General features: G+C 38.6%; 1 protein-coding gene across 1 annotated transcript in view; it reads left to right on the top strand.

Annotated features, from left to right (window-relative positions):
- The window catches only part of LOC309563618 (alpha-2-macroglobulin-like), a 215,610-nt gene that overhangs the window by 159,595 nt on the left and 41,367 nt on the right, over positions 1 to 14,648 (top strand). The window contains exons 19-24 of the mRNA XM_082268122.1: positions 2,055 to 2,280; positions 3,925 to 4,051; positions 4,355 to 4,476; positions 9,320 to 9,380; positions 11,018 to 11,101; positions 12,011 to 12,187. Of these exons, the coding sequence (XP_082124248.1) occupies positions 2,055 to 2,280; positions 3,925 to 4,051; positions 4,355 to 4,476; positions 9,320 to 9,380; positions 11,018 to 11,101; positions 12,011 to 12,187 (797 nt within the window). The remainder of the gene's footprint in view (positions 1 to 2,054; positions 2,281 to 3,924; positions 4,052 to 4,354; positions 4,477 to 9,319; positions 9,381 to 11,017; positions 11,102 to 12,010; positions 12,188 to 14,648) is intronic.

Here is a 14,648-nt window from a genome sequence, read left to right as displayed (position 1 = left end):
ATTTTTTTTTTTTACCAAAAATATGTAGCAGAAAACAAATTGGCCTAAAATGCTAAAAAATTTTGATTTTAAAATTTTCCTTTTTTGAGAATTTCATATAAAAAATGTGAAAAATATTGTTATTTTTTTCAAAATTGTCGCTCTTTTTTTGTTTATAGTGCAAAAAATAAAAATTGCACAGGTTGCCAAATACCACCAAAAGAAAGCTCTCTTTGTGGGAAAAAAAGGACGTCAATTTCGTTAGGGTACAGCGTCACACGACCGCGCAATTGTCTGTTAAAGTCACGCAGTGCCGAATCGCAAAATAGGGCCTGGTCATTGAGCAGCCAAATCCTCCGGGGCTAAAATGGTTAAACTCTACAACACAAATTTAATTTATTGAAATTTACCAGTCCTTAAATTTGGTGGTTGCATTTGTTTTCATGTTTCAGGCTAAAAACATTTTCTGCAAGTCCAGAAAGTACCTATTGATCTTGACAGAATTCCAGTGTCAGTGTAACTTCCTGTGCACCAAACTTATATCTCAAACAAAGTTATAAGCCTTCCCAGTTCACTTCTGTGAACTACAGAACACCTCTCTCCTATGTAATAGCGATGAGGAGAGCAGGATGAGCATGTTCACCAGATCTGGAGAGGAGCATAGGGTGACAACATTGTTCCTCTATGTGGAGAATCAGCTGAAAATAAAGGGGAAAAAGCTTGGAAAAAAAGAAAACAAATGCAGCCACCCCAAGGACTGATAAGCAGCAATTTATTACATTTTTGTTTTTTGGGTTTATCTCTATATTGCTGCTCATATTAACCTATTAACCACTTAAGCCCCGGAAGATTTTACCCCTTCCTGACCAGGGCCTATTTTGCGATTCGTACAATTGCGCGGTTGTGCGACGCTGTACCTAAACAAATTTGACGTCCTTTTTTTCCCACAAACAGAGCTTTCTTTTGGTGGTATTTGATCACCTGTGGGTTTTTTTGATCATGCGCTATAAACAAAAAAAGAGCGTCAATTTTGCAAAAGTAACAATATTTTTCACATTTTTTTATATGAAATTCCCCCCAAAAAATGTAAAAATTAAATTTTTTTTACATTTTAGGCCAATTTGTTTTATGCTACATATTTTTGGTAAAAAAAATCACAAAAAGTGTATTTTGATTGGTTTGCGCAAAAGTTATTGTGTTTACTAACTAAGGGAAAGATTTTTGTCATTTTTGTTGTTTTTTTTTTAACGCGTAATAGCGGAGATCTGCGTTTTTTTTTTTGCTGGACTGCGACATTGCGGCAGGCAGATCGCACCCTTGACTGACATTTTTGACAGTTTTGGGGTTACCAGTGACATTACTACAGTAATCAGTGCTATACATATGCACTGTTACTGTAAAAATGACACTGGCAGTGAAGGGGTTAACTTTTTTTGAGAGGGAGGGGTTAAGTGTGTCCCTGTGATTGGTTGTGGCTTGAGCTGTAAGAACAGTGATCAACAGTGAGCAGAACCGTATGATAACCATTCTTACACAGGGGAGAATGACATACATTAGCCGCCTACCTTTCTCCCGGTGTAACGGACAATCGCGAGTGCCTGGCGGACATCGGGTCCGCCGGGCACACGCGCGGGGGGGGTCCGTGACCGAGCGGGAGTGGGAGCGCGCATCCGGCGGCGCGCGCTCGCTCCCCAGAGCCTCACAGGCTAGCGATGTAGATCTAAGACGCTTTGCCTGTGAGGGGCTGACTGCCGACGTACATAGTCGTTAGGCAGTCGGCAAGTGGTTAAAACCAAGAGTTGGTGATTCTTTTTTTTACCATTGGCTATACCATTTGTTATACTTGCTTATTATAAATGGAAGACCGGAAATGTGGATTTGGTTGCTATGTGTAGCAGCTCCACATTTCTACATGTTTACAGTTGCTATGCATAAATTTGATTTGGAGGTTATGGAGATAAGAAATTGAATAAGGAAACTGGATGTAAGGTTTGCTTGTCAACCATTTACTTTCTTTGCTTCATTCTCTCTTTATGAATGAACGATAAAAACTGTTTTTTCTTTGTCTTGTCTAGAGACTCTGGCAACGCTGACCTCCATCTAAAGGCTCCAGACACCATAACAGACTGGAATGCCGGGGCCGTATGTTTGGGTCAGAGTGGATTTGGTCTGTCTTCTCCTGTCTCTCTTCGGGTCTTCCAGCCTTTCTTTGTAGATCTCACCCTCCCGTACTCTGTAGTGAGAGGAGAAACATTTACTCTTAAAGCTTCTGTGTTTAACTATCTCAAACAGTGCATTAAGGTATTAAACAAATCATCTGAATATTCTTTATCTTCTCATTTGCACATTGTTGCCTGTGATCCATGTGATATAATGTGCCTTCCTCGTTCCTCTTTGATTTTTTTGTTTACTTATGTACTTTTGTACTCATTGCGTTATTTCTTATTTTTTTTGTAATAAAACATTTGAATGAGGAATATTCTTTATCCAGTCAAGCACAAACTAACTGTATATAGACCTTACTTGATTTACATCCCAATCCATCCCATTTATTGGGCAACCACATAAAGTCTATGGATGCATTTCATCACCACTGCCTAGGCAGGCTGGAGACAAATGTCTGCCAAATATCTTAATGTGCCTAAAGCTTCTAGCTTCACAGAATAAACATGAAATGACCCAAAATTGCTTATGCCTAGACTATTAGACATCCTCTGATTTCTATGGCTAGCTTTAGAGCTTGTGTAGACAGACTTCGGGCTCAACAGTAAGTGCCGGTTCACACTAACGCGGCACGACTTCGGGGGCGACCTGTGAAGACGCGTACACCGCAACTTCGGCGCAACTTTCACGGACTTCATATAATGAATGTCTATGCAAGTCGCTCCGATGTTGCCACGAAGTAGTACAGGAACCTTTTTCTAAGTCGGAGCGACTTGAGTCGCTCCTATTAGAACGGTTCCTGTAGCACACAAAGGGCCGTGAATTGTCAGGCTGACCAGTCACGTGACAAATCGCGGTAGTATGAATGGAGTCTATATCTAATGCAGTGTGTGTTCAGGAACTTCTGAGATGTTTACAAGATGCTTTGATTTGCTTTGGTGTGCCTTTCAGTTGCTCAAGGAAGTGCTTAAATTTTTTTTTTCTACTTTGCATTCAGGTGAATTGTGTTTTCATTCACATTGACTTGTATGGAGTAAAAAAACAGCTTAGACACAAAAAAAAAAAAAAAAAAATGACATGACCCCTAAGAGTGAAACTCCAGTTTTACTGAAAAAAAAATCACTCAAAGTCAACTATATACACTTCAAAACTATCTGCGCATTCTTGCTAGCTTATGTTCTATAGATTTTGATACAGACCCTGTTGGTGACCTTTCCAAAGCCTGTAGCTAAATGAGAATGTCTGCCTTTACTCTAATCATATATCAGACTTGAGGATGTGGCTTAATGTGACTTTTAAGTTAGGACCTTCAACTTTAAAGAATATGTAAGTCCAACATTTCATATTTCTGATATGTGCCCGCTGTACCATGTACTTGTATGAAAAAAAGCATTCTGTTCTCCTTCTGCTTTCCTATTAAAAACTGACCACACTAGGCATGAGAGCACATATTGGTCAGTTCTCTAGCTGTGTTGGGAGCTCAGCCTGCTCTCCTCCAATGATCAGACTTGTCCTAGCACCCCCCACAGCCTTTCACTGGGAAGCTCAGTGTAGTGCTGTTTTTCCTCCCCCTGCTCTTATGCAGCTGAAAACAGAGGGCATGTGATCACTTATAAAAAAAAGGAGGAAAAAGTGTTTATAATGTGCATATATATATATATATATATATATATATATATATATATGCACAAATGTTTTGTCTTTCATTTCTGTTTTAAATGGAATGGGTAGCTTTTGCAAGGTGAGGGTTTACATATGCTTTAACAATCTTTGTTTTGACAGATTAAAGTCACGCTGGGGCCCACTGAGGAGTTAGAGCAGAAACCTTGTGCAGACTGTACCTACAGCAGCTGCCTGTGTGCCGATGAGAGCAAAACCTTCTACTGGGACCTGAAAGCCACCAAACTGGGTGAGAAGGGATTTTTGAACCCGAAATTAGACATGTATTGTTTTGCTGGCAGTGTTGATAACTGGTCAACATGTTCATTAGCAAATCATTAATATAAATTATACTTTAATCATTATAAAGTTACTATTTTCCTTTTTCTTTCACCTTTACACATTTTACCTCTAAGCATGAAACACAGTCTGAGGGATTTTTTGATTTTTTTTCCAAAGTGAAACATTTTTGGATGCCCACAGAACCCATCTAGTTGTTTCTTTTGAACCTTTACTGTCTAACATTATATGTAATGGTGGCCTCTTTTTCCAGGAGAAGTAAATATCACAGTACAGACTAAGGCCGTGAACACTGAAGAGTTGTGCCAAAATGAGATACCAATAGTTCCCATACAAGGAGCCACTGATACCATCGTGAAACCCTTACTTGTACAGGTCAGTGTCGAAGAACAGATCTAGATCACAGGAATATGCGAAGCATGGCCTAGGTTAGATTATTGAAAGGAATCATACTCACATTTAGAAGCAAACATTTAAATTAGAAAGATAATACAGTAGCTATTTGAAGGTAAAACAAGCAAACTTTATGGATTATCATGGGGCTAGTGTGTGGGTGTTCTGCATTTTCTGTGTGTGCTCTGATTGCATATGTCTCTGTAGATGCTCCGTCATAGACGTTCCTGTCTATGTGTGCTTTGAATTGTGAGCTCTGTAGGCTTTATGTGTGCTGTGCCTCTGTATTCTTTATGTGTGCAGCTATTCATGACTTTACTGCGTATGCTCGACATATATATGATATAACTGTTTACTCTTGGTGTTTATGATATTTTTGCTGTTTACTGCATGTGGGGTGACCCACAGTCTTCACTTTCTGGACAATCTATTTAGAGCCCTGGTGCCCAACCTGTGTCTCTTTGGCACTTTTTTGTGCAGTCCTCAGTGTGCAAACACTAATATGTGTTTCCCTATTGCTCTTTTATAGTAGTGATTTCTAGCAGCCTCTTGTTATGTCTCCAGTCTATGAAGCAAGCTCCTAGTCTCCAATGACTCCTATATCATGTTCACCGTCTTTGACAGTCTCCGGCAGCATGCCCACAATCTTTGATCATCCCTTGTCACTTGTCTCCAATCTCTGACCATCTTTTGTAACTTGTCTGCAATCTCTGATCACCTCCTATATTATGTTCAGTCTCTGACTATCTCTTGTATCATGCTTCTAGTTTTTGACTATATCCTGTTGTGTGTCTGCTGGTTCTGTTAAAGAATATTCACTGAATTTCACGTGTGGCTCTTTGTTAATGTCAGGGGCCGCACATACAGTATCTAGAAACCTGCTCTAGAGGTTATGAGCTCCAGTGAGAGCATAGGCATGGGGATGAAGCAGAAATGCTTGATTCACGCTTCTGTAACATTGCTAAGGAAAAAAGGGGAAGTAGCAAAGGGCATTGTAGTGATGGAAAAGAACAAAGAGAGATAAGTGTTTTGTAGTCTCTGAGTATGTAAAACTAACTGTGTTGAAGAAACTTTAAAGGATGGCGACAGAATTGGAGGTGTTTTCTGCATAGGAGAACAGTAATGGCAGAGTGCAACACTGTGGAGGAGAGCAGAGAGGGAGATTGACTATGCTGAAAGAGAGCGTAAAGATAAGTGTGAGCCCTCGTTTTCTGCAGACAGAAGATTTTCTTTTGCCTTTTTACTATACAGTATGTCCAACGCAAGAGAGCTTGAGCTTTTCCATGAAAAACCGTTTGTGCTTCAGCATAGTGGCCATGAGGCTCTTTGCAGCAGAACCTAACTGTAGTTGAGCACTATAGATGGGCTCAGGTGTGTTCGGGGATCCTAGTCGCAACCCACCTGCCCAATCCCACCTGGAAGCTGACACTGCACACTGCTAATTACAGGCAGTGAGGCATTTCCCATCCGGAGCTGCACAGACCGGGAAATATCTCACTGCCTATGATTAACAGTGTGCAATGTCGGCTTCCTGGCGGGATCAGGCAGGTGGGTTGGGACTAGGGTCCCTAACATGCCTGATTTCATCTTTACTGAGCACCACATTCTGAAACAATTAGTCATTTTTATTATTTAAAGCAAACTCTCCCATTCATACATGTCTCCATGCTTTGTTCTCCCCCCCCCCCCCCCCCAGCATTTCTGGTCATGGCCATCTTGAGTAAGGGCAGTAAGGGCAGATGGTTCATGTAGCATTTCATTTCTGGAATCCATCTGCCCTTACTGTGATGATGTCCTAGAAAAGTATAATGTGCATGGGCAGCTGTACACTTTTGTAAGGTCAGGCGTGCAAGGATATTCTTAGTTGAGAAAGGTCCTTCACTACCCCTCCAGATGAAAAACAAAAAAACACCTATGAAGGCTTTTGGGATGTATGACATAATTGTGGCTTAGGCCAGAAACCAGAAAGCAACAGAAGAAATGTAAAAAGTTTAAAAACAAGTAAATATAAAATAACTTTCTTTCTATTTACTAAGGCAAGCAGCATAAGGATTAAACATAGTTACTGTTGATTGAGAGAGTAAAGTTCCAATTTAAATTATGCTTTCGTCAATAATGACTTTTCATAGTAAAGAAAATCATTTGTCCCTCTCTGAAGAATATGCTCAGAGACATATACTCTAAGATTGACACTGTGGACCATTTGGAGGTATACAGGAACTTGACTGTCACCCTTGTTAAGTGCCAAATCTCTCAGTTCAAATTTTGTAAATGGTAGACTGAGCAGTTCCAACGGTCACCACTATGTTCAGGTTGTTTTGTTTTTCTTTGGCTTCTGTCATTGGGAGAGCAGAACAGCCATGAGCAGTAGGCACTTCATCTACAAGGCAACTCAGGCAAAAAGCTAGGTAAGATGGATATCCAGGGGACCAACTTCAACCTCCATGCTTCTGCAATAAACCGGGGATAGCACAATTGCTCAAATCTGTGTACCTGTCTGTTCCTTCCCAGGGGAAGATGCACTTGTAGCTGGCATGTGTCTACTGGGAAGGAACCATGCCACTACAAACTAAGCAAAAGGGGCGGCTGTTCTGTGCTTATAATAATCATCATGTAGCACCCTCCTCTATATGGGCTGCTAGGCTAAATTTAGTTTTAAGTTTCACTGTAGTGAACGGATCAGTTATGTTTTGGTTTTGTCTGTTCAGGGTTTCCTAAACTGAGAGTTTTATTCCTCCCACAACCACTAAAATACGTTTCTGAAGCATAGGATAGGGAGATTTAGATAATCAGTTGAATATTTATCATGCCCTGGCCAATCCCTTGAAGGGGGCATCCACAAAGTGGCTGAGGAGGTGATAAATGTGCAAGAAGAGCAGAGGGTTCTTTTCTCTCCCAGGATAGTTCCATGCTCCCCTGGAAGAGAGAATTACTGAGACAAGAGATTGCAGTCTGGGCCTCAGTAGAAGCTGGACTGAGGGCCTGGAAAAGATTGCTAGAGGATTTTAATTGCTGGAGAGCACTGTTCTGAAGTCTTGGTCTGGAGAAGGATCTTTTTATCTCCCTTACTGAGGATCTGCCTGTGGATGCTGGATGTTAGTCAGATCCTGGGATACTGCGAGTAAAGACCTTGCTGTGGACTATTAGTTGTGCAAGTGCCAAAAGCTGTTATATGGGACTGGGACTGCTACTATATGGGACTGGGACTGCTACTTGATATCCTACCCATTCCCTATTACCTCCAGAAAAGGCTACTATTAGAAGATGAATCTTGTATGATCTCAAAGAGAGATCAAATACAGCGCTTGCTTAAAACTCTGAATTCCACAATATGACAGCTTTAAAAATTCTAATAAATAAGTGGTGTAAATCAGTGCAAGGTGTGCAAATCAGTACAAATTAACACGGCATCAATATATAAATAACAAATTCAATACACTATATAGAGAGTAAAACATGTATTATATGATAAAATACCGCTCTATAAATATATATATAGCAGATAAATTTTACGCTTTTGAATTGAGGATACATCTGCCACAAAGGACATTTTTACTCTCATTATTTTGGAGCACAGGAACCATATTATTTATTTGGAGCACAACAGTCACTTTACACTTTGATGGACTTCTGTTATGATCATATATATAATTTTTTGAATTTGAAGCACAATAGTCACTTTTACACTTGGGAAAACCTTTTTTTATATATTTCATCAATTTATTAATTGTTAGCACAGCAGTCACTTTTTATAAATTGTGGACTTTTATCTGCTATATATATATTTATAGAGCGGTATTTTATCATATAATACATGTTTTTACTCTCTATATAGTGTATTGAATTTGTTATTTATATATTGATGCCGTGTTAATTTGTACTGATTTGCACACCTTGCACTGATTTACACCACTTATTTATTAGAATTTTTAAAGCTGACATATTGTGGAATTCAGAGTTTTAAGCAAGCGCTGTATTTGATCTCTCTTTGAGATCATACAAGATTCAACTATTCCCCATATATACAGCGGCTGCTATTTTTATTAATTTAAATTTCATAAAAACATTTTTAACTAGAGTCTAATTTATATCAATTTAAATAATTTAAAACTCCTTGGCGCGTGGTATATACTTTGTATATAATTTTTTTAGTTTACTATTAGAAGATGAATGAGAAGTTTGTCTTTCCATTATTGCCATTGGTCATTTTGGAGTATCCTGTGACCCCCTTCTCCTGTTAAAACTTCTCAGCAATAAATACTAAAAAAACATCCCATAGACTGAGCCTGAATTGTCAGAGTTTGTGGATCTGTGCATGTAACTGGGAGTCTCTGTACTATATCGGGGGACCTGGGTTCAATTCTCAGCAGCCCCTTGCGGGGTAAGCACTAATTAATATCACACTTATAGCACTTATTAATATCTGATGGATGGCTACTACCATTCCTAAGGCCACATGCCCTAATCTATTTCCGTATAACTGTTTCCATGAAATGAGATTCTTCCTTGTGTATCTAGGTTTACTCTACTGGTAAACCTGGATATACAAAATCGGCATCCATTGCAAATTACTTTGTTGGACAAAATAACCATAGACTTAAGGGATAGCTTGTTGGGTTTCGTTTTTTGATTTACGATTGAATGATTGGCATATGTTGTGCCTATCTTCCAAAATATTTTAAATAACCCCACCAACAATAGAAAATGTAGCACTGAAATTCAAGTTAAACTTGCACACTTTTTCTTTAGCAGCAGCATGTGCACTGATAATGTCCTCACCACGTGTTCCTAACTTGTGATCTCTCTGTCTTATTTCTACTCACAGCCTGGAGGAGTCCTGGTGGAGAAATCACACAGCTCTCTCCTCTGCATTAAGGAGGGAGAAGGTGAGGAGACCATTATGGCAGACAGAGACCAATTGTATCCTGGGCTTACAGAATTGTATCTTCCTAAACCAACCTAGCTGTGAACTAATAACGAATAAGTTGCCTTTTAACAGCTATTTATAATAAAAACCTACCTATGAATTCTATTCCTACATTTTTGGGAGCTCACACTTACCTTGGGTTACCAAGTATCCAGACATTTACACATTTTGTAACTACTGCAAATAGATTGAAGCTGTCTGTAAAGTCTGTAAAAAAGTAATGATAAGTATTCACCATTTCTACCATTTAGGTGAAACCAAAGTATTCTAGTGAGGCATTAGTAATATATACAAACAAAAGTTTTTTTTTTTTTTTTTTAGCATTGAATGGAGTGTTTGGGGAGTCAGGTTTTTGTGGTGATAAGTGTCCCTGCTGGGGGATTCACTCCCTCTATTTTTCTTGAAGATCATTTTCACCAGAGTGAAAGTAAGGGCAAATCTAAGCTTATGAGTTGCCACCAAACAACGATAGAGAAGAAATCTTCCAATGTTGACCCTTTTTCTGGGGATAACTGTCCAAAAGGACATTTGCCTGATTTTGGAGAGATGTCCTACTTTATACTCCAGTTCATAAAATGTTTTTTTTTTATCATCTCAACTCATGGTATATATGGATATTTATACTTCCTTAACTTTGGGGTGCTGTTTTGAGTGTCTCAAAGAATTCATTGCGCATGTAATTATTTGGTTTGAAATTTAAAACACTCCTGTTACAATGTTAAAGAAAAACAGAGAGCCATTCTGTGTGGCTTTGTTCACATGGGTAGCTGGGGAACTGTAAAAACAGGATGTTGATCTAAGTTTTTTGTTCCAATGTCTACCCTGTCTGCCCAACTAAACAGTGCATGGAGTCACAAAATCAAATTTTGTCAAACTGAGTAATGCCGACAGAGCCACTCAAGCAGTATAAATTAAAACCTTTTATGGCTAGTTTTACTTTTTTTCAGTTGGTCAGGAGGTAAAGTCGAACTATAGGCAAACATTTTTTTTTTCTCATTTTGGATAGTGCAAGAGAGGGTTATAACCCCTGTCAGATTTTTTGTTCGCCATCTTTGTCCTATTGCTGAGATTTCCCTTTACTTCCTATCCCATAGCCATACAGGAAGTGAGAGGAAATAACTTAAAATTAAGGGCATTCTTTGAGGAACCCCAGGTCACCAGAACTAGTGCCTCCATTGGAAGAGTTCCCTTCTATTACTTTTCTGGGAATAACCCAAAATTTGGGGTGTTTTACTTTCATTTTCAATGATAATGGTAAACAGGTCAAATAGAGAGGGTGGATCTCTTTAACAGGGATACAGACCGCAATAAAAACTGACAAGTATTGTATTCCCTCTCCACTCTATCCAAAACTAAAAAAAGTTTTGCCTTTAGTTATACTTTAAATCTCTGCTCTCTTGAAGAGCTTTGGTTCTTCCCACCAGTCATCATGTCACTAATGTGTTCTATAATGATGTAGGCCAACAGAAAAAAAAAACCACAGGTGAGTATAACCTTTCCAGTTTTACAGGGTTTCTTTTTATAAATCTCATTAACATAGTGACAGAGTCGCTTTAAGATTGCACAATTTTATTAAGTGTCATGTTGCTATTCTAGATAATACTAAGACAGAAGAGGTCTCACTACAGTTTCCGAAGAACATCCTGAAAGATTCTGAGAGAGCTTATGTGACTGTGTTGGGTAAGATTCTGCTACACAGCTTTATTCATTAACAGACTGAATATTTTTTGAAGTGTTATACCTCAATTATTATTATTATAATACAGGATTTATATAGCGCCCACAGTTTATACAGCACTTTACAACATAAGGGCAGACAGTACAAATACAATGCAATTCAATACAAGAGGAATCAGAGGGCCTTGCTCGTTAGAGCTTACAATCTAAGAGGGAGGGAGGGAGGGTCAAGACATTAAAAAGGTAATAACTGTGGGGAATGGGCTGATGAGATTTTAGGGATAGTATGAAAGTGAACAGAGTAGAAGATAGTCGGACAGAGTGAGGTAGGGAGTTAAAAAGGATGGGAGAGGCTCTGGAGAAGTCCTGGAGGCGAGCATGGGATGAGGTGACTAGGGAGCCAGAGAGCAGGAGGGCTTGGGAGGAATGAAGAGAACAATTTGGTTGATATTATGAAACTAGGTTAGTGATGTAGCTGGGGGCTGAGTTGTGAATGGCTTACACCAAAGACATACACTAAACACCGTCATAAGGATCCCTTTTTTCAATAAAGTGACAGTTACATTCAAGTTAGAAAATTCCACCACGTGGCTAAAAAAAAGATCATTATCCGTGTATATTAAAGCTTTGTGAATTGAACTTTAAATCTGTTGCAGTAGTGTACATTTTTCAGCTAATCAAAAACAATGTTACAAAACAAAAAACAAAATGTACCTGCATAAAATACATTTTTGTGCTAAGAATTCTTAATTTAAAAGTTACATTTAAACTGAAATGTAATTTCTTACTTAGCTTCAGTGCGCTATGCTTCATGGTAAAGATAAGAGTGAAAAATATAAAAAGAACATGATATTCATATTTATGTTTTTGCAGTATTTAATTCTACTTTTTGCTATTATTTTACCTTTACAGGAGATATAATGGGCACAGCATTGCAGAACCTGGACCGTCTCCTGGCCATGCCATATGGGTGTGGAGAGCAGAACATGGTCCTCTTTGCTCCCAATATCTTCATTCTGCAGTATCTTGAAAAGACTCATCAGCTGACCAATGAGATAAAGAGCAAAGCCATCAAATTTCTTGAAAGTGGTGAGACATGAAATTAGTTCTTTATTTTTGTGCCATGATTGGTATAGGATATACTTTGCCGAACAGGAATATGTTAAATGTTTGGTATCAAAAGAAACATAAGGTGATTTTCCACCTATCATAACATTTCCATTGTTGGATGTGATTGCACCATCTTTAATAATATTATTATATAGGATTTATATAGCGCCAATAATTTGTAAAATAAAGGCAGACAATACACAGTTACAATACAATTCAATACAAGAGAAATCAGAGGGCCCTGCTTGTTAGAGCTTACAATCTAAGAAGGAGGGTCAAATGATACAAAAGGTAATAACTGTGAGGGATGAGCTGATGGACAAAGTAAAAAAAACAGTATATTAGTTAGGAGCAAGATAGGCTTCTTTAACCACTTCTGGACCGGGCCTTTTTCTGACACTTGTTGTTCTACAAGTTAAAATCATTTTATTTTGCTAGAAAATTACTTAGAACCCCCAAACATGATATATTTTTTTTAGCAGAGACCATAGAAAATAAAATGGAGATCGTTGCAATATTTTTTTATCACACCGTATTTGCGCAGCTTTCTTACAAACACAATTTTTTTAAGAAAAAAAAAATCACTTTTTTAAATTTAAAAAAATAAGAAAACAGTAAAGTTATTCCAATTGTTTTCTCTAATGTGAAAGATGTTACGCTCAGTAAATAGATACCCAACATGGCATGCTTCAAATTTGCGCACGGTCGTAGAATGGCAAAAAACACTGTTGTTTAAAATTCTCCATAGGCGATACTTTATACACCTTTACAGGTTACAAGTTTAGAGTTGCACAGAAGATCTGGTAATAGAATTATTGTCTCTCGCTCTGATGTTCGTAAGAATACCTCACATGTGTGGTGCGATCACCGTTTACACATGCGTTTGGGAGTAACGTATGCGTTTGCATTTGCAAATAACTTTATTGCCATTACAAGAGATGAACAACATCCCTTGTGACAGCATGGGCCGTGACAGGTCCTCTTTATGGAGAAATTTTGGGTCTATTAGAGGAGGAAGTCGACTGGCCTGCACAGAGTCCTGACCTTAATCCGATAGAACACCTTTGGGATGAATTCAAGTGGAGACTACGAGCCAGGCCTGTGAGGAGGGAGAGGGTTGTGCTGAGGAATTTACTCTTCTGGAGCAGTCAACTTTGCTAGCAAGTTCAAAGGCACTTTGCAAGTCAAGAAACAGTGGTTTGTGGAGATTAAAATATGTTGCAAGTAAGCATTTGTAAAACTTAATTTTGCTGAGCTTTTACCTGTATTTTTTAAGTTGGTTATAGGGTTTTTTCAACTAATAAAATTTAATTTCATTTTTTTGGAATGCAACGGAAAGGAAAACTAACTTTTGAGTGCTTTGCTATGAGCAACACAAGCCCATGTTCTTCACAGCAAATTATTATGACACTTTATAAAATAAATGTGAGAAATTAGTTCAAGTGTAGCACTTCCAAATATGCAGTCCATTTGCCAATTCTTTGTTTTGGGATTTTATAGCCTGCTCTAATTTAAAATACATTTCCAAACATTATGTTACCCTTACAGGGGTTATCAGCATTCCTTAGCACAACTAATTATTCATCCCAGCCTCCTGGCCTATCTGGTCTCAGAGGCTTCAGGCTGTTGTTTGTCTCTCCTGCCAAAAATTCACAAAAAACCCCTTGTGCACACATTCACTTCTGTATACCTTGCAGCAACCTGCTGCCTGACTTCTGGGCAGACTCCTCTTCTCTCCCCCACCATGGAGCCCTGAACTATAATCAGCTTCTTCACAAAGATCCTATACACACCTACACAATCAGTGTGCTACATTTCTGAGAAAAACTTATGGGCCATACACACTATAAGATTTTCTGAAGACTTTTTCCTTTAGACTTACCAAAACCATATAATATGAGATCAAACCTAAACACTTTCAATTTGTATGCAATCTGGCAGGCCCTTGCACTACATAGAAACGGTAAATCTGAGGGAAATCTAACCACAAAAGTTGGATAGTGTGTATCCAGCTTTAGGTCCCTTTCACACACGCTGTCCCCTTGTCCGTTTTTCATCCATCCGTTGACGGATGAAAAACGGACATCAATGCATCTCTATGTAAAAACGGATGACAACGGATGAAAGACGGATAACAACTGACGAAAAACGGATAACAACTAACGAAAAACGGATGACAACTGACGTTGTGTGAAAGGGGCCTTAGACACAGGATTGGAGACTTCATCCCTCTTAAATCTATATGAAGCCTCCAGGCTCAAGGACCCAAACTAAGTTTTACCAATCTTCGAGGAAAGTGAAAAGCCCCTCCTGATTGGGTGACACAAAACCTTTTTTTTCATGACTGGGCACTATGCTGTCACATAAGCTAAAGTTTTTTTATAGACCTGGCCAAATCCTCATAACTTATTTGAAATCTATAATTACGTAAAATTTGCAG

This window comes from Pelophylax lessonae, assembly GCF_965119305.1.
Source record: "Pelophylax lessonae genome assembly, chromosome: 9".
Taxonomy (NCBI): Eukaryota; Metazoa; Chordata; class Amphibia; order Anura; family Ranidae; genus Pelophylax; species Pelophylax lessonae.
This window is presented reverse-complemented; position numbering and strand designations above follow the sequence as displayed.